This window comes from Chaetodon trifascialis, chromosome 20 (genome assembly GCF_039877785.1).
Source record: "Chaetodon trifascialis isolate fChaTrf1 chromosome 20, fChaTrf1.hap1, whole genome shotgun sequence".
Classification (NCBI taxonomy): Eukaryota; Metazoa; Chordata; class Actinopteri; order Chaetodontiformes; family Chaetodontidae; genus Chaetodon; species Chaetodon trifascialis.
Genome location: NC_092075.1, coordinates 6,906,777 through 6,925,638, shown reverse-complemented (window position 1 = coordinate 6,925,638; position 18,862 = coordinate 6,906,777). Strand labels below are relative to the sequence as shown.

Below are 18,862 nucleotides of genomic sequence, written 5' to 3'. Positions count from 1 at the left end.
AATTACCTCTTGATTGAAATTGGTGTCATTTAGCTCAGTGGGATCAAAGACACACTCTGTGAAATGCGCACTGACACCGAAATAACAAGTTTTATACTGTTTTTGTTTTTGATGGGCAAAGCAAAGTGTTCCACATCGCTTTGAAGCTTAACTTTGTCTTCTCAAACTAAACATGTAGTAGATGTTTGAAGTAGGTGATGGTTTTGTGCCATGCTGGCAAACCTCTGCCCCTTTGTGTGAGCACAATGGAAGTCAGCATGGTAATACAGATATCAGATTCAGAGTACAGTACGTGCTGTTCTTGTCACAGTTTGTGTGTTAACTGTCTTCGTTCTGTTTGCTGTGCAGCCTATGAAGTTGGGCGAACACCTAAACAGCCTGCTTCTCAACATGTGTGATGATGTTGCATTGAGTCGAATGTCATTGCGCACGGTGCTGGACATCTGCAGCAAACACATTCGAAACTCCAGCTGTGACCCTCCCCTCACTTATATCCGGAAACTGGTCCGGTTAGTACTGGGCAGCCTTTCCCAGGTATGCAGTTTTTTTTGTTGTTGTTTTTATGTTATGTTATGTAGGTCAAACATAACAATCCTGTCTATTTTTCTGTTTTAATTTTGACAACTTGGCAGAAAGCATGTACTTCAGGCTTTATCCTCAGACTATTATCTGCTCCATCAAAGCACAGTGGGTTTGTTGAATTACGCAACAGATAATGGGGCTCATGCTGACAGAACATGAGGTCACGATGGATGACTCTCAGAAGGAATAACCCTCTAATTTCTGTTTTGTTTTGTTTTGTTTCCCCTCCTTGTTCTGTCCTGCTTTTCTCACCCCCTGCTCTGTTTCTCTTTCATTCATATTTCCACTCTGTCTCTTTCTCAGCTGGACGGTCTGCTGACCGATCGAGAGTCTCTTCCAGAGCGGAGTAAGGAGATTCGGGAGAGGCTCAGGGGCAAAGGTTTGCCCTCAGGTAAGATGAGCTACACTGAAACGTGCACATTAAACACACAGTAACTTGAACTGTATTTGCTTGGTGTGTTGTCAAAGGAACTTTTCGGAGGTGTAGATAGAGTTATTTATTTATGCAGTGATTCCGATTTCTTAGCTGCCAACAGTTCATGATAAAGGAGCCTGGTTTCTATCAGTCTTAAGAAAGACGTATTGTTTTTGTTTAGTTTGCTGTGTTCTGTGTATTCTTTATTTGAGTGGCACAAAGTTTGGAAGGAGGAGAAATCACCAGGTCCTTGATTAGTAGGTTCTGTGAAGAGTGTATTATCTGTTCTCACTTTCTAATGATAAGCTGAGGTTATGACCGAGTGTACTTGGACATGCTGTTTGGAAGTTATTTGCTTTTATGCTACTTTTATTTCGGGAGATTCCGATGTAAATGCCTTCCCTGGTTGTCAAGCTATTCATCACATCCTCACTTTCTGAATTTGTGGGAAAATAATTTAAAGTAGATGAGGAACAACACTGCAACCTCGAATCGGGTTCAATTCAGGAAAATATGACCAAATCTTCCCAGTGGTTTCTGAGAGAACTCCGGCATTTTTCCAGGCCATGGAAGGGAGAGCAGAGAGCAAACATGGCTCAGTCGTCCCGATTATGTAAGCACGGCATGGCATTGATTACAGATGCATATTTTGGAGTCACCAGTGAAGCTGCCTGTCTGCTGTTTGTATCAGTGCTTTGTTTCCCTGGTTGAGCACCAGCCAGCCCTAGGGAAAGTACATGCAAAAAGTATTACTCAGTTCTTAAGCGTCTTTCTTCTCAAGGAGCAGCTCTCCCTTCTGTATGCCAGAGGTTCCATGTTCTAATTGCTGCAAGGGGAACTCGGTCATTGTGTCTTTTTTAGGTTGGATATTTTTCATCGCAGTGCACTGTAGTTTGTATGATGGCTGCAGTGTTTGCTTAAAAAGTCCATAGTTGATTTCTTTGAAAAATAGAGCACATCATGTTCAGAAAAAAACTTTTTATTTTTAATTTTTTGTGCTCAGTCTAGTCCTTGTGTGCTTCCCTGAGTTCCTGGAGGACAGCCTCTCTGTCTTTGATGTGTTTCCCTGTTAAGACCAAGCATATGCTTTGTAGATTAAACCACCACATGCAGCGTTTTTACAGGACTTAACGTCTCCCTCTGCTCTCTCATTTCTGCGTCTCTTCCTCTTGTTTTTGCTCTTGCTCATGCACATGTTTGCCTTCTGTTTATCTCTTTCTCTCTAAAACAAGAGCTGTCACTGGCAGAGTTTATATACAGCTTGTCTGGAAAGTCCAACTTAAAATTTGTGGACAGTCGAAGAAAGAAACATTCATTTTTCAATTTTAAGAAAATACACAGTAATGGATTGCGCTGGATGCCAGGGCTGTAAATTGTTTGTTATTGTGGCACAGTGTGTTCTATTGTTCGTTTTTAAATAATGGAGGAAAAATAGCTCCTGAACAAAACAGACTGTCTGCAGAAATCACTGTGAAGTCAAGGCCTCGTTGGTTAACTTTAGAAATCAATTTGCTTCATCTTCCTTTGATAGATGCTACATTTCCACTCCCAGGGCTGCAGAACAGAAACTACCTATTGCAGCTTCTAATTCTAATTGAATGCCATCTAATCCATCAAATAACCATGAAAAATTCATTTGGAGTCAGTTTAAAAATACTGAATTTAAAAAGGAAAGACATTTCTGTAATGAGGCATCTGGTTCTAACCCATTCTCCAACCATGTTATATAAGCAGTGTAAAGGTAGTCAGTCGCAATGTATTTTACTGTACATCTCTTATTATGACTTATTGGGGAGTCTCTTAGAATCTACTATATGCCCTCCCAATTATTCATTTACTGTAGCTGCCTGTCTGCATCAAATCTTTCAGTAGAGGGGCTATGAGAGGTCCACTGCAGGTGCTCAGCCTGTTGAGGCCAAGGCAGAGTCTGTAGTCTGCAGTCAACAGGCTGTGTTTAGTTGTAGTGTCATGCTGATGCTGGTTGAGATGAATGAAAGTTGGACGGTACATAATGAAGCGTAGTGTATTTTTTCAAATCAGAATGCTTTAGGTCTGTATTATGCTATGAATGCTAGATAAAATATTATGCTCTCTGTTTGCAATCAGGTTTATTTTCCCACTTTACTGGTATTCAAGGTTTTGGTGTGTTATTCTGTGTTTTGAGGCTTTAAGTCCTGGCAGTGTGAGCTTCAGCTTATGGTTTAATAAAACCTTGGTTCTCTGCTGTTCTCAGGAAGGAGTGCCGCCCCCAGGGTTCTGGAGCGCTACCGCGCCAGGACTCAGGAACAGACGTCTCTTAACCGGGGCCTCAGTCGATCCATGGGCTCTCTGCCAATCCAGGACCTGTTGAAAGCTGATGAGGGGGCGGCCCTACAGTATTCCCCATCTGACTATCACCCCAACTCCGAATCCCCCACAGAGTTCTACCCCAAACCCCCCTCACTCCATCACCAGCACTCCTATCCCTATCTGCACCCCCTTCATCCCCAGCAAAAGGGCCGGCCCGTCGAACTGGACCGGAGGTCCTTACCCTTCCACAGTAGTCAGGCTAGGAAGACTTGGGCTTCTTCTGTGGACTTGGCTTGCATTGACCCAGAGGCACTACGTTTTGGGGCTTTGGAGGATGCACGGAGGGGCAGCAGTGCCATAAGTACCCACTCCATTGGCAGGCGCAAATCACCCTTGCAGGCATCTAGGGAGAGGGATTCTCGCTACCCTGAGTTTGGTGGGCTAAAGAGTAGGAAGCCTCATCACCACTCAGCCCTGTCCGTAGGCTCAGGCCTCACTGGCGCCTATGACAAGATAAAGGAGAAGCAGAGGAAACTCCAGGTGCTAAGACAAGCAGTGGATGGTGAGTATACTTTCTTAACATAAAGGTGCAGTGAAGAAGAGTGGCTGCTTTCAATCCCAAGGCTGAGATAGATGTGCTCTTAAGTTTTGATCCTCTGTGCTGACTGCAGAAATTCCTTGTAAAATTTACATAACATGTCTCGTGCCTCTCATATGTAAATCCAACTGGTATGGAGTTTTACTTGCACAGGACTTGCCTCTTCAGATGACAGTATGCCCTATCAGAAGTGCTTGTTGGAAGGTTTGAAAAGCTTCGGAAACCTGCTCCCTCCACATCTTTCTTATGTCTGAATTTGGGAGGCAGTGTCCATGACTTTCTGAAATTGACTTCTGTTATTGTCCAGGTGTACAGAGGTGATCTCTCTTCTATGCTCTTTTTTCATTTATTGCACAATTATTTCTGCCACTTTTTACATGTACAATTGGGTTCAACAGTATGAAGACCCTCCTGGAGTTTCTGAGGTTGTGTGCTGTTGTCGCTGTATTTAAACAATATCACAGCTCCCCTCTTCTCTGTGGCCCTGCTTACACTTGGCATTAACATGCATCTTTAGTGATCACAGGTGGACAGCTCTAAGTACAGATGTGAATGTGCTCAAGATGCATTGAGGACATATTGAGATCCAGTTGCTCAGATCACATTCAGAGGTGGTCTGGGATACATGCGGCCACATTATTCTAGCAGTATGTACACAAATGTGTCATTGACCACATTGAAGGACTGCTTACTCAGCTGACATTCTCTGCACAAGTAAGCACGAAACACACTTTCGGATTTCCATTTGGTTCACTGTAATGCAAATTATGTGTTTGGGCTCTTTTACGTGCCAAAAGAAGCAGCAGATGTTTGTGAACACACTGTTTTGACTGACTTGATTGAACTAGTCACCACAATATCCCCCATTGAGGGTGTGCAAACACCCTTCACGGCACCTGGCAGTGCTCTTGTTCAGTACTGGAGCACTTTAAAATAACTGATGTCCCCTTTAACCGCTTAACACACAGAAACATGGGAAGATAGGGTCCATAAACACAGGTAATATGAAAGCAGACTTTCTCCCGTTTGTCTGGGACATTAGGACCGGCGTCAAAGCCCTGAGTCGAACATCCCCAAGTGCGTCTTACCTGCCAACATTTGGCAGCTAGCTAACTGATTTCACCATTTACACTAAATGTGTGAAAGATGACATTTTATTGATGGTAAACACGTTTTACGATTACTGCTGGTGTGTCGCCCATGCTGAAAGACTCCCGTAAGAAGTTGCGCAATTTTATGAGTTGTTGAGTTAGGAGATACTTTAGAGACTGTGTGAAATGCTGCCTTTTTGTAAGTTTGTCATTGTCTGTTTGGTCCAGCGTGTTCGTTGCCATTGTTTGGCCTCCACACCAGTTAAAAACAACAGCTCATTTGGTCTTCACAAAAGGAGATGATGTGAGAGTTTATTTGCATATAGAACGGGGAAGTGAGATCCAATCACAAGTGGTCGCTCGAGACACATGGGGAACCACATTGTAATTGCAGAGCTGTCCACCTGTGATGGGATCACCCAAGACGCATGCTATTGCCTGATGTAAACAGTCTCTATGATGGATGGCCTTTTACCCTATCTTCAAGTGTGGGCATTCAGAACATCTATAAACACTGCATTGCATTACACTGAGGTTGGACAACGCATTGCAACACATCTGCTGATACAATTCACCATTTACAAAGAACAATCTTCACTGATTGTCTTTTAGCAAGAGGTGTGTAATGAATGAATCTTGATACTTCTCATCTTGTTGATCTGTTCAATGTAATGGCTGTCTGGTTTGAAGTGAGTGAGAGTCACTGATTGAACCTGATTGTAATCTTTTTTCATTAACTATTCTGGTCACACATAAATAATAGGTGTCCCATATGAGACTAGAGAGCTGAAATGTTACTGGTCATAACTATTGGAAGGTAATGGGTGACAGATCTGAGCTTGGTCATATGGCAATATTGTATACTGTGGTGCCAGTACTTTGTCAGAACATATATTGAGTGAGCTTCAAAGTTTAAAGATGTTAAACACATTTTCAAACAGGAAAATTCCAGCTGTAGTCTGCTACTGAGACAATGAATAAAATCCTCTGTAAAATATAGCCATTTGAAGTCCACACTGTGTCATTAAGATATATAGGAAACGTCAGACTTTGTGGTAAGATGAATTTATCTGGCTATAAAAAGAGGCACAGCAGTGTGGGGTGAACTAAAAGTTGCAGGGAGCCATCAGCTGGACTCATCTGAGAGGTGAAAATGTGACAGCGATTGAATGACGTGAGCAGACAGACACCCGGGCTAGTTACAGGTTGTGTGTCCATCTGTAACTACCATGTGGGATGGGAGCTGGGTGCTGGCTTGAATGAAGTATCGTTGGTGGTGGCTGTGCAGCGGTGTTTAGACAGAATGTATGAGTCACTGGTGCAAAGGTTTCCAAATGGCTGATTCTAATTACAGGCCATCTTAATTCTAGCCTGCTGCTAACTGTCACACATGCTATATAGCCAAGTCCCTGATTTTTTTTTTTTTCTACCAGGACTGTAAACACACAGATATAAGCACACATACACGCAAGGTATTTACTGACTCAAAAAAACCAGTGTTCACATTATTGCATGCTTACACCAAGCACACACAACACAATTGTTTAACACAAGAGCTTTAAGTTTCCCTCCAGAGCTTATTGAATTCTTAGAAAAGCCTCCATGGGCAGGCTAGTTTTATGTAGAGTCACATGTGGCTATTTGGACCTGCTGGCCATCTTGGGACAGTGGAAGAGCATGAGGGATGAATGGTTTCATATAATAAACCACTGTCTTCTACCTTGTCTTCCCTTTCCTCCTCCCGCTGGTTTCCCATTCTCTCTACTCTCCAACCTCCAGCCTCCCTGCTTTTCTGGCAGCTATTTTTAATGCTGACCGAGCCACCAACCGACGGCATTCTTCTCCTCGACTGTGGCTTTTTATCCCCAGCAAGTCCAGCCTTCCTTTCCTTCCCTCTCCTTTGCCTTTTTCTGATTGTAATCAGAGGCACTTGGCATTTCTTATTTCATACGATGATGTGAAGAGACGAGCTGAGCTGCTCTGCCTAGCAGACTGTCAGAACAAGAAGATTAGAATGGTGGGTAGACCCTGTCAATCGTCCCACCTATTACATTGTGTGTGTGTGAGTGTGTGAGTATGTGTCTTCTCTGAGAAGATTGAGAGAATTATCTTGGTGTATTTTTTGTGTCAATAGCTTCTGATTAATATTAAATGATGGTTGATGTTCGGCACAATGCTGATGCATAGGAATGTTTACTCCCAACAAAACCTAAATGAGGTTGACTATGAAAGCTGAGCCAAAATATTTTTGTATTCCATCCCAGAGCTATTTCGCTATAGTATGAATGGGACCTAATTGAGCACAGACCATTTGCAGGGCCTCATGGATGTGTTACTTGGCATACACTTCCTTTTCTTTCTTTTTCTCTTACTTTTTTCTGTTCTTTTCTGCAGGAAAGTGATGGCGCAGCAGTGGTCAATGCTCTCAGGTTTCACCCAGTTACACACTGTTTCTCTGCCCTTTTCTGTGTGTGCTCTTGCAAATCATGTTCAACTGAATATGTATTACATGAACTAAACACTGTGTGTGTGTGTGTGTGTGTGTGTGTGTGTGTGTGTGTGTGTGTGTGTGTGTGTGTGTGTGTGTGTGTGTGTGTGTGTGTGTGTGTGTGTGTGTGTGTGTGTGTGTGTGTGTGTGTGTGTGTGTGTGTGCATGCCTGTGTGTGCATGGGCATGTTTATACCTGGTCCCCTATGTCTCACCCAGTGCCTCCACAATCCCCCTCCTCCTGTTTGGTGCCAAGGTGCTTCAATCAGTAGAAACTTTCTTTGCAGACCTAGAGGCTGTAATTGGAGTCATGCTTAGCGGATGAGGGAATTCCAAACATTATTGGACTTTTCCGGCACTTGGCAGCAGGTCATGTGGCTTTGGGCCCGGGCGGGTCCAGGTTGGACAACAATACAGAACACTGCTCACGATGTAATTATATTGCCGTTTGGTTTACTGACTCTGACGGTTGCAACAGGAAATGTTATAGTGTTTTGTAAGGCTTTTATGAAAAGCTTTTGACCATCAGGTTAATTTATGGTCCATTTTATTCAACTGCGTTACTCATTTCCTCTTTAAGTTATGCACAATGTCTAAAACAAGCACTATAAATGTTCAGAAGCAGTGTAGAAATTTTGTGAATTGGCATTTCTCCATTAGTGGACTTTTTTTCTACACTCTGTTTTTCTTCTGAGTCATGTTAACTTGGGGGAGAAACTGTAAGCTATTAAACATTTTAGCCTCTGCTTTAAAGGGAGTTCCTTTTTTTCCTCTCCCTGGGACCACTGGGCTTTAAATAACCCTGGAGTCTGAGTTTGTGTCTTCTCTCAGCTTGAGCACTCAAAGAGCATAACCCATAGAAGCTGTTTGTGGACTCACAGAAAGCTCATGCACAAGAGTGAGTTCTGCAGGGAATCGAGGAGAGGGAACAAACAAACAGGGACATGGGAGTGACTTGAGAAGATAAAGGGAGGAGGCAGGAGTAAGGACATAAATGCAGGTTGCATTAATTGTTCCCTGGAAACACTGTTTTTACAACAAGTATATGTAATTCCCTAAACTGGGAAAAAGGCATGATAGAGCTGAGGAGGAAGTAAGTTGGAACATTAAACTATGAATGTCTCATGAGTGGTCTCTTTGCTCACATCAAACACATTAATTACTACTAAAACATGCTGACAATGACGGAAATCCTTCCTTGTTTCAGTGAATTTCTGTGTGTGTGTGTGTGTGTGTGTGTGTGTGTGTGTGTGTGTGTGTGTGTGTGTGTGTGTGTGTGTGTGTGTGTGTGTGTGTGTGTGTGTGTGTGTGTGTGTGCGTGTGTGCGTGTGTGCGTGTGCATGCTTGCATGCTTGCATCTTACCAACTGTGCTCCCTTAGAGGTGGAAGCAGTTCAGCTGATTCATGCAACATATCCTTTGTCTCCATCAGTTTTGTGATATTTCCTGGGAAATAAACAGTAACATTCAGTGGACATGAGCACCGCCAGGCTCTGAGTCACCCTCTGGCCAACCACTCTGCTCCCTTTCTCGTCCAGTGAAAAACTCACATCATAAGCAAGCTATCGCTGTTTGATCATTCTAATTAGCTGGGACCCTCTCTGGTTGTGTTTCCCCTCAGTGCTTTGAGGTACAGTGGGTGTTTTGAGTTCACAGTCCCAGGTTTATATGGGATTCCTCTTAATATGCTGTTTGAATGTCAGGTTATTGGTGACAGACCAACAACCACATTCAACACCATCGACTCAGAAGTTTGTCCCCAAGCGGCACTCTTAGTTTTTTGTTTCTGTTGTAACATAATAGAATATAATACCACAGAACTATAGTATAAGCTGGGCTGGGTACTGGGTATTTATAACAGGATATTTACTGCAAGTACAAGTACAAGTTGCCACATCAAAGACACTCTGACTGACCGGACTTAAGCTGTCAATTTTTTTTTAAATTTATTTATTTGAATCACGAGGTTAATGTTCTTTTAATGCGCAATTCATTGGGATAATCTTAAATAAAATCACCCCCAGTTCCTTTATGGCTTATTGCAAGTAATTTAGAGTCTTTTAATATGTATAAACAAGCATAAGTTGCATATGAAATTACTTAAATTCATGAATGTTAATCTTGCTTTTGTTGTCAACCTTCAATCAGATCACAAACTGTTGTAATTAGTTTACAGTTAGCCCCTTTTTTGGAAAATCCTCTTGATAGTGGTGGGCCATTCTTGTAACAGAAATGGATTTTTCTCTGCATTATCTTCCCCACTTCATCCTGTAGGACTCCAAAATACATTATAACTGCACATGCGGTATAGCAACATAGCAGACATTGTATGACAGCTGACCGTGCAGGTGTGTGGGTATCTGTGCATGTAAAAGATCTTAGTATTTCTATTTGAATTGTTGTAGCTAACATGGTAAGTTACTGTCAGTTGCGCAGAAGAGACCCATCTTCTGTTCCTCTGTGTAGCTTTTTAGTGCAGATGGCACTGCATGACTCACCACTAGAGGAAGATGGAAAGCTATTTTGGGTGACAAGTTAACTAGTCCCTCCTTTTTAGTAAGATTATAGCAGTGCTGGCCCACAATGCTTTTTTCTTCTGAAACATGCATAAAACACACATAATTACAAAGACATACTGTGAAACTACTGAGATGCCTGAGTAATGACAAGGGAATGCTACTTGTGCAAGCTATGTAGCTGATACTGAAGAGCAGGTCTTTCAAGTTCTGCAAACTAAAAAGAGAAACACATACATCAGGTTAGGGTTCAGATGGTTCTGAGTGTTGTTTATGGTTTTTTCCTGTCCTGCCACAGATATTCAAGTTATTTTTGAGTTCATGAAGCATTGCATAGCGAAAAGTAAATAATTGTGCTGAGCTGGTCTGTACTTGCTGTGTTTCACCCAGTCAAGCAAGACAAAAGATTACACCCTCAAGAAAAAACTAACCAGACAGGAGGCATGCCTGCATACAATCGTGTAGAAGCTGATTTTCAGTGTAGCTACATATGTCTTTCATTGAGTGTGTTTACAGACAGCATGACTAATACCTGCTTTGTGTGCCGCAGTCTACTGCTTTGAGGTTATGAACAGAGAGTCCTGTAAAGGAAAACGGTAGCTTGTCAGCTCACCTGCTGCTAGAGCGATACAACCTGAAGTTCTGTGTCATGTGAAATTTAAAAGGAAGCAGCGTTACCGTAACATCCCTCACAAACTGCAAACAAGTCCATATAACCATCTTTAAGTTGTCTCGTGCATGATGTTTACGTTTGATCCATTTCATCATTGTGCAGACGTCATTCACAGTCTTATGCCACTGCATGGTTTGTATTCTTTTCTCTGTAAAAGAAGGACTGATGGTCTTTCTCTTCCCTCAGACCCAGTCCACACCCACCAGAGGTACCACAGTGACTACAGTTCATCCAGTGAAAGCCCCTCAGTGACCTCCTCTGATCCAGAATACAGACAAGGTAAAAGAATTTTTTATCATCATTTTTATTCTCTTCATGGAGGGAAAATGGCAAACTACTCTGTGTGTGTGGTGTGTGTCTGTATGTGTGCAAACCTTTAGCAAAAGTGCCAGATGCTCCACACATCTCTGTTAAGTGAACATGCTAAACCGAACTAGCACTGTAGGCTACATTTTTAAAAAATGGCTTAAAGGTGGGGCAAGTCATTCTGGAGAAAGGTTGTTGCTATCAGCTGCAGTTCAGATTCAGCAAATGTCTCCTCACAGTTCACTGGCTGTCCAATCTGTGCGTGTGCTGAAAAAATCAGTTTTTGTGCACAGCCCTGGCTCTGTACATGGGAGACAAACAAAGTGAAGGAGGAGAGGTAGCGATATCAACAATCTTTCTCCAGAATGACTCACCCCAGCTTTCACTCTGCCAGTCCAGTTATAACATGCCCATTACAGTTGGCTCAACTAATCAGACCCTTTGGGGCCGCATGGTTCTCAGTCCTGTTCCTTAAGATAGCCTGGCTAGTTTTCACTTTAGCCATCTAATCGAGGACTGATGTGCACCTGGAACGGTGAATCAGTGAACCATTTAACAAGGAAACCAGCAGTGGTCTGGGCCACAAAGCCTTGGATTGAAAATGACCGGCATGTCAATTATTCCTTGTCTCCGCTGTCTGTGGTCTGTCCTGCTCAAAGCTAGATTCCCTGCTGTCTTACTGCCAAACCTCACAGGCTTGACATTGAAGGGTAAAAACGGTGAGGTACACCGCTCTCTATAAGGAAAGGTCCTTTTGTTGTTTCCAGGTAACTGCCACGTCAGCTGTCATTACTCACTAACTTCGTGCTGCTGATGGAATTAGGTCATGTATTTCACTATGTATGATTGCACAAGGTAACGTACCTTCTCTCTTTATGCAAAATGAAATTGTGCAATAAACAAAGAAGTTAAATATCGTAATAGCATGGGAAGTAGACTGACCTCCAGTGATGAACAAAACAGTGGCTTCAGTATAGAGCAAAACTCAGACAAACAGACATAGACGTAGCCCAAACCTCTGATGTGTGAGTTGTGAATATGGATTCACTGGTTACCATTATAGTCCGGTACAGGTTTAGAGATGTTGCACATGATTAGAGAAAGTATAAACATAAAAACAACTCGCACATTTAGGCTTACACACATTTACATATATCAAAATGTATTAGCTACTATACACAGTTTTACATGCAGTGTGGGCTCAGATGTGCTTTTGTTTTTAGAACATTTCAGACAAGTGACTCCATAATTAAGGTTCATTTATTCTCAATTTAACTTTGTAGTCGGAGACAGAGTTAGCAAAGGTCAAAAAATTTGTTTAATATGACCCTCCACGCTGACTCGATTTAACACTGTATCCACACGTTGCGCTGAGTTTAGGAAGCTGTGAAGAGTTTAGACATACAGTACTACTGGAAACAGCAGCAGTTTTATTATGCCTACACACTGGCGACAGCTGTGCCCGGAGGAATTATTTTTTCAGGTTGTCTGTATGAACGTACTGTACCTAACTAGTCCATCCATCCCATTCTCATGAACACGATATCTCAAGAACGCCTTAAGGGAATTTCAGCAAATTTGCCACAAAATTTCCCTTGCACTCAAGGATGAGCTGATTAGATTTTGGTGGTCAGTGGTTACCAAGACCACACAAAACACATTTTTGACTGTAACTCAAGAATTTTTGCACTAAGTATGACAAATTTCACACAAATGTCTCATAGCATTCAATGATAAAGTGATGATGTTTTATATATGTGTGTATTATATATATGTGTGTGTGTGTGTGCGTGTGCGTGTGCGTGTGCGTGTGCGTGTGCGTGTGCGTGCGTGCGTGCGTGTGTGTGAAGCTTTCAAGTTTTAGAATTTGTTACTTCTCTGCAACATCCATACTTGAAGCATTGTAGTCCATCACAAGCTCATTGGTTTTGCTGATACTGAGCTTCAGGTGTTTGCACCTTGTGATGAAGCAGTACTTGACCCACTATAATTTAGCGCGGTCTGACACATACTGTTGGTACAATGCGTCGGTGGTCTTTTGTTTGAACTCAGGACAAGACAGTTCCTGTGGTGCTGGTTTAACCTGATTTGACTATTCTATAACTCCTCCACCTCCTTCAACACATGTTCATGCAGGTACTCTTGCACCACAGTGTGGGTGTCTGCATCTGTAGAGGTGTGTTTGATTTGATTGTGTCCATTTGAAAACAAATTTACTCCTTTGTGTGTGAGTGAGTGAGTGAGTGAGTATATGTGTGCAGCTAATACTCCCGTGTCTCTCCCAGCTAAGAAGCCAGGTGAGGTGAGGAGGTTTGGCTCCCAGCTGGCACTTTCCTCTGAACACGATGCCCTGTCGCTGACAAGTCACAACACACACAGGCTCAGGTAAAAGACACACATATGATTTTACTCTGCAATCTGTGTCATATCATCAAGGATGTCATTATAGCAGATATACCCTGAAATATGGTGATGTTATTTTAGGGCCAAACCCTACTGCAGCTACTCTCATCCTCAAGCAATCTCCACCTGCATTTTGTCACTCCATGAACTCAGGATGAACTCATTTCCAAGCCAGGTTTATTTTTACAAATTGTTGAATCACAGAACCCAGAACTCAAGAGCTGTGGGAAATATTATTGCTTGTATTTCACCACCCGCCCGACTGCATAGGAGTGTGTATGGAGTGTGTTTGTATGTGTTTACTCCTTTGTTCCCCTGAGGAATTGGTGCCTGCACAACAAACCCTCTACAGAACAGGGAAGCGCTGTTCAGTCCACTGGGCCACACACAGCTGGTGTGGCGCAGCAGGGTCAGCCCCATGCTTCGCTAGTGAGGTCATCCAATGTGACATCCACATTCAGCGATCTCTGTCTCTCTAATCTCTGGCATTACAGAGACCTGCCTGCTGCTGCTATGCCTGCTAACAATCTGTGCAACTGCAGAGCTCTTGTTTTCCTCTGATGCTACAAGAAAATGTATCCGCTAGTATTTGGTGTAAGCACATGTCTGACGTATTAGCCACATGTTTCTACTTTTAAGTAGTTATTTTATGGAAGAAGCAAAAAAGAAAGTTAGGAAATAAAAGACAAAACTCTCAAGGCATCAACGTTGAACAACAGCCCTGTTTCCACTCAGCTGTTCGACAGTAACAGACTGTTCTGACACAAACTCTTCTCTTCCCCTGCAGGCAGTATGAGGGGGCAGCTGATGAAGGTCTGATTGGAGCAGAGCTGCTCCTCCAGAAGCAGGAGGAGGAGGTGGAGCGGCTCCAGGCCCATCTGGCCAGCAGGCTGTCCAGGGCCAATATGTACCCCACAGATGACCCCCTGGTTCCATCTCGCACTTCCATGCTCGACCTTCGAGACCCCCTCTACACGTCTGCTTTAGCACTTCGCAAACCCAAGGTTTTTGCTCTGCACGACATAACAGACTGAAGGATACGCTTTAAATGATGATCCGTGTTTATGATCATGTCAACTTTGGGGATGATTTCAGTTATTTGGGGTCTAATTACAAACCATTTGCTTACGTGCAAAACTTCTTTTATCACTATAGAGCTGTAGACCATGTATAAAAACACACACACGGCACAGCCAACTCCAGAAATTGGTTAATACATCATTTCAACACCCTCACTCCAATGGGAACTCCCTCCCTCAAGGTCCCACTGTTTATATTGCAATATTTGATGATGGATGTACAAATTGAACTCGCATGAGCTCATTGGCAACTAGTTTGTTGATGCTGCACTCACTCCTTGTTCTGTAGATAAAAATTCTGACTGGAAAACATAATTCATGTCGGCCCCCCAATGATAATTGTGAGTATGTGGGGTTGTGGGATGTGGAATTTTTTTTGGTTATGGTCTGATTTATCCCACGTACTATCACAAATTGTGAAAATGTGTTAACACAAGCGGAAAAACATAGCAACAAATCTGCTGATGTCGGCAGTAAACCTCAGAACTGTATATCAGTTATATTCCTGTTACCTTAATTACACTTACTAAGGAGAGACATATTGGCTGTAGCGTGTTCATGGTAGATTTTGAATTGACTAATTTCGGATGTGGGGGTTTCCAGTCAGTAAAATAAAACCCTTGAGCTGAAGCAAAGGAATCTTGCTCCTCCACTTCTGGTGAGGCTTGATTGCAGCATAAAACCAACACGGAAGTGAGTGTGCAAAAGTAAGAAAGCGTCACATGAGCGGCTGTCATTAAGTTCTCATGATCAGAGAAGCTATTAAAACAGGTTTGAAGTGTTGTAAATGTTTCCAGAGTTGGTCATGCATGTGTATCACAGATGTTTTTGTATCATAAAGACTGCAGTGCATAGTTATGTGTTTTTAATCGTCAGATAAATTCATTCTTTCATTCGTCCCTTACAACAAGCAATTACATTTTAAACACAATTAGTTGTCGTAATACCAAAAAAATATTTGAAAAGGAGGTTTAAAATGACCCTTTTTAACATTTTGGTAAAATAAACTTTCTCTCTCTGACAATTACATTTTATCTTTACCCCAACGGCAGAACTTCCATGGGCCTGAGTTCGTGAAGATGGCCAGTGAGCCGTGTGTTGCCTTATCTGTTCCCTCTTCAATAATGGTGAGGGTGTAAATTTATCATCTAATGTATCCATGGTGTTATCACAGAAACTGCCTCATGTCCCATTTATAACTCCCATCCTTTTTTTCCCCTCTACCCACAAGAAACGTGGTAAGGTGGAGGAAGTGCAGAGGAAGGTCGGCGTGGTGCTGCTGAATGGCCAAAAGCTGGAGCTGAGCTGTGACATCAAGGCGGTGTGTAAAGATGTTCTTGATATGGTGGTTGCCCACATCGGGATTGTGGAGCACCATCTCTTCGGCCTAGCATACCTCAAAGGTACTGTATGCTGCTCGCGTGCGTGTCTGTGGTTTGAGTTGTGTGTCTCTGTGTCTGTGGATAATTTCTCACATGCAAAGCATTAAACTATGAGATCACATGTCAAACATATTACATGGGGTCTGATGAGGTTTTTGGCACAGAGGTTAATAGTGTTTTCATGTAAATTCTTTTTCTACACCTGATGTCTCATTAAAGATGCAAAACCCACAGTGCTGCAGGCAGACATTACTGATTACTTCCTTCTCCCTCTGACACCTCTCACCCTCCCCCCTGAAAATCATACAAACAGATAATGAGTTTTTCTTCGTTGATCCTGATGCCAAACTGTCCAAAGTGGCCCCAGAGGGATGGAAGGAGGATCCTAAAAAGAAGAAAACCGATTTGCCTTTTAATCTTTTCTTACGCATCAAATTCTTCCTTGATGACGTCAACCTCATACAGTAAGTGTATATTATTGTAGGTGAGAACCTGTGTTGGCATAATCAATTAAGAAAAAATGAAAAATGTCTGTATTTTTCTGTGTATAATAGGCACGCTATGACCAAACATCAGTACTACCTACAGCTGAGGAAGGATATCTTGGAGGAGAGGATGCGCTGTGACACAGAAAATGCCATGATCCTTGCTTCACTGGCGCTGCAGGCTGAATTTGGTGACTACCAAACTGAGGTACCAAATCACTTTAATACATTTGTGAGTCTGTATTTTGTAAGTCTAAGTTTGCAATTCATTTGATGATGTGATAGTTTTCATTGTTTCATAAATTAGAAGGTATTGTTAAGTGTACGCATTTGAAGTAGAAAGTGAGGTAAAGACTTCTCTTGTAAAACTTTCTAGAAACAAAAATTAAATAAGTTGAACGTTGGCCTCGTTAGATAAAAGTTGATATTAAAAATGGTGCTGTTAATTTGTGTGCCTCAGCTCCATGGGAAGACTTATTTCAGGCTGGAGCATTACCTGCCGGTGTCGGTCCTGGATAAGGTGAACCAGACAATCATCAAGGAGGAGCTGCTGAAACTTCACACCAACTACTATGGAGCATCTGACTCTGAGGCAGAGTACGAGTTCCTCAAGGTCAGCAAAGGATTCATGGTTTCAGACAGATGGACCAAGATATTAAACACGAAGAAGTAATAGATTTGAGTTTGTTTGACAGAAAAAAAAAATATTGTAGTGTCAACTATAAACAAAGGAAGCTGAGTTTTAGCCTGATTTTTTTCATGCCACTGAATCAAATTTAATAATATTATCATATCACATGCAATCAGATTAAAAAAACAGCACACTGATTGGATCACTGACCCAATGAAAGATCTCTTGTCTGCATGAAAAGCTCAAGCACGCGATTTTAATCTGTTTCAGAACACATTCACGTCCCTTCCTTCCATCTCAGCACTCTGTAGTTTTGAGAATTTAACAGTGTCCATCGTGGTTGTCTTAAAGGTGAGCCAGAGACTGACAGAGTACGGTGTCCATTTTCATCGGGTGCTTCCTGAGAAGAGGTCCCAGACGGGCATCATGCTGGGTGTCTTCTCCAAGGGGGTGCTCATCTTTGAGGTCCTTAACGGAAATCGTACCCCGGTGCTAAGGTTCCCCTGGAGGGAGACAAAAAAGATTTCCTTTACAGTAAGTACTCGAGTCTTTATCAGAAATTGATTTATCAAATGCAGCTGTCACTCTTGCTTAACCCAGTTGGGTCTCACGTTCACTTAAATGTTCATTTCATCCTGAAGAAAAAGAAGATTTGCCTTCAGAACACATCAGATGGGATTAAGCACCTGTTTCAGACAGACAGCAACAAGACCTGTCAGTATCTGCTACAGCTCTGCTCTGATCAGCACAAGTTCCACCTGCAGATGAAGGCCCGCCAAAACAACCAGGAGCTTCAAGACCTAGGTAGGAGGGACGTGAGCACCCACACATACGTGAGGGGAGTTCATACAATACAGCCTCGGACTCACACAGATGTGTTTTGGCCACATATTTTAGCTTAGAGTAAGGCAAACAAAAGTGACCCATCACAGAAACCTCCTGATGATGTCAGCACTAACTACACTGTTTCCAGCCACAGCTGCATGTGTCAGCCATCCCACATAACCTCTCCAGATAACAGCTGACGCCCACTCATTTCCATTTTTTCTTTTTTGCCAAAATAATGTTTTTAAATACCACATTGTAAAAAGTGCTGAATTCACATACGGGTTGGACACTGTATAATGTAATTAAAAACAGAATGCAGTCATTTGAAAATGAACTGTTTACTGACAGCGGTTTTGCAAAGTGTTGCCGAGCCCATGCAGTAATCTCATTTATACAGTCATCAAGTCTTCCCTGCTGCAGCCACCAGCGGAATATAATGGAAATGAAATATAATCGTGAATATGTTTTTGTTAGTGTGTAATCACGTTAAAGTAAAGAATCGCTTTCATCTCCTTTGAATGAGCTCTTTATATCTGCAGAGAGTGGGGGTCCTCTCCCAGGGAGTCCGCCATGTGATACTGCCATGTTTCTATGGAACACACCAAGCAAACATTGGTTTTAGAGAGCGCCTTAAACATTTTCAGCCTTTTTAGTGGCCACAGTAGGAGATGGTGAGGCTTTTTTTGCCGTTGTAACACAACAAATTTCCCCACTGTGGGATTAATAAAGAATTATCTTATCTCATCTACCTGTGGAATGTTTCCCAGTCTTCAGCTGTTCCTGTCCCAACTTGTTTAAAGTTGATGAGGTAAAACATGAAATATATTGTCTTTGTCATGTTTTTAGATGAGTTTATGTCAAAAAGCATGAACATATCCTGATATTCAGTCTCATTTTACAGTGTCCCAACTTCTTGGAATCAGTATTCATTATACCTGAATGTGCTCCGCTACTTTCAACAGAATATAATACAATCTTTTCCAATTCTTTGTCAGTCATCATGTCCATTGTCCAATCTGTCAGTGAACAAATCTTATTTCTGCACTGTTCCAATTATGTAATGTGTCAGTCAACCTTGTGTGGGCGTACTTGATGTGT

At 42.3% G+C, this 18,862-nt stretch overlaps 1 protein-coding gene across 1 annotated transcript in view; it reads left to right on the top strand.

Moving 5' to 3' along the window:
* The window catches only part of ptpn13 (protein tyrosine phosphatase non-receptor type 13), a 46,420-nt gene that overhangs the window by 12,376 nt on the left and 15,182 nt on the right, over positions 1 to 18,862 (top strand). Inside the window, exons 5-17 of the mRNA XM_070988431.1 lie at positions 349 to 534; positions 886 to 973; positions 3,231 to 3,848; positions 10,837 to 10,929; positions 13,242 to 13,341; positions 14,147 to 14,363; positions 15,491 to 15,565; positions 15,670 to 15,841; positions 16,134 to 16,284; positions 16,375 to 16,513; positions 16,766 to 16,918; positions 17,288 to 17,470; positions 17,578 to 17,740. Coding sequence (XP_070844532.1) covers positions 349 to 534; positions 886 to 973; positions 3,231 to 3,848; positions 10,837 to 10,929; positions 13,242 to 13,341; positions 14,147 to 14,363; positions 15,491 to 15,565; positions 15,670 to 15,841; positions 16,134 to 16,284; positions 16,375 to 16,513; positions 16,766 to 16,918; positions 17,288 to 17,470; positions 17,578 to 17,740 — 2,338 coding nt within the window. The remainder of the gene's footprint in view (positions 1 to 348; positions 535 to 885; positions 974 to 3,230; positions 3,849 to 10,836; positions 10,930 to 13,241; positions 13,342 to 14,146; positions 14,364 to 15,490; positions 15,566 to 15,669; positions 15,842 to 16,133; positions 16,285 to 16,374; positions 16,514 to 16,765; positions 16,919 to 17,287; positions 17,471 to 17,577; positions 17,741 to 18,862) is intronic.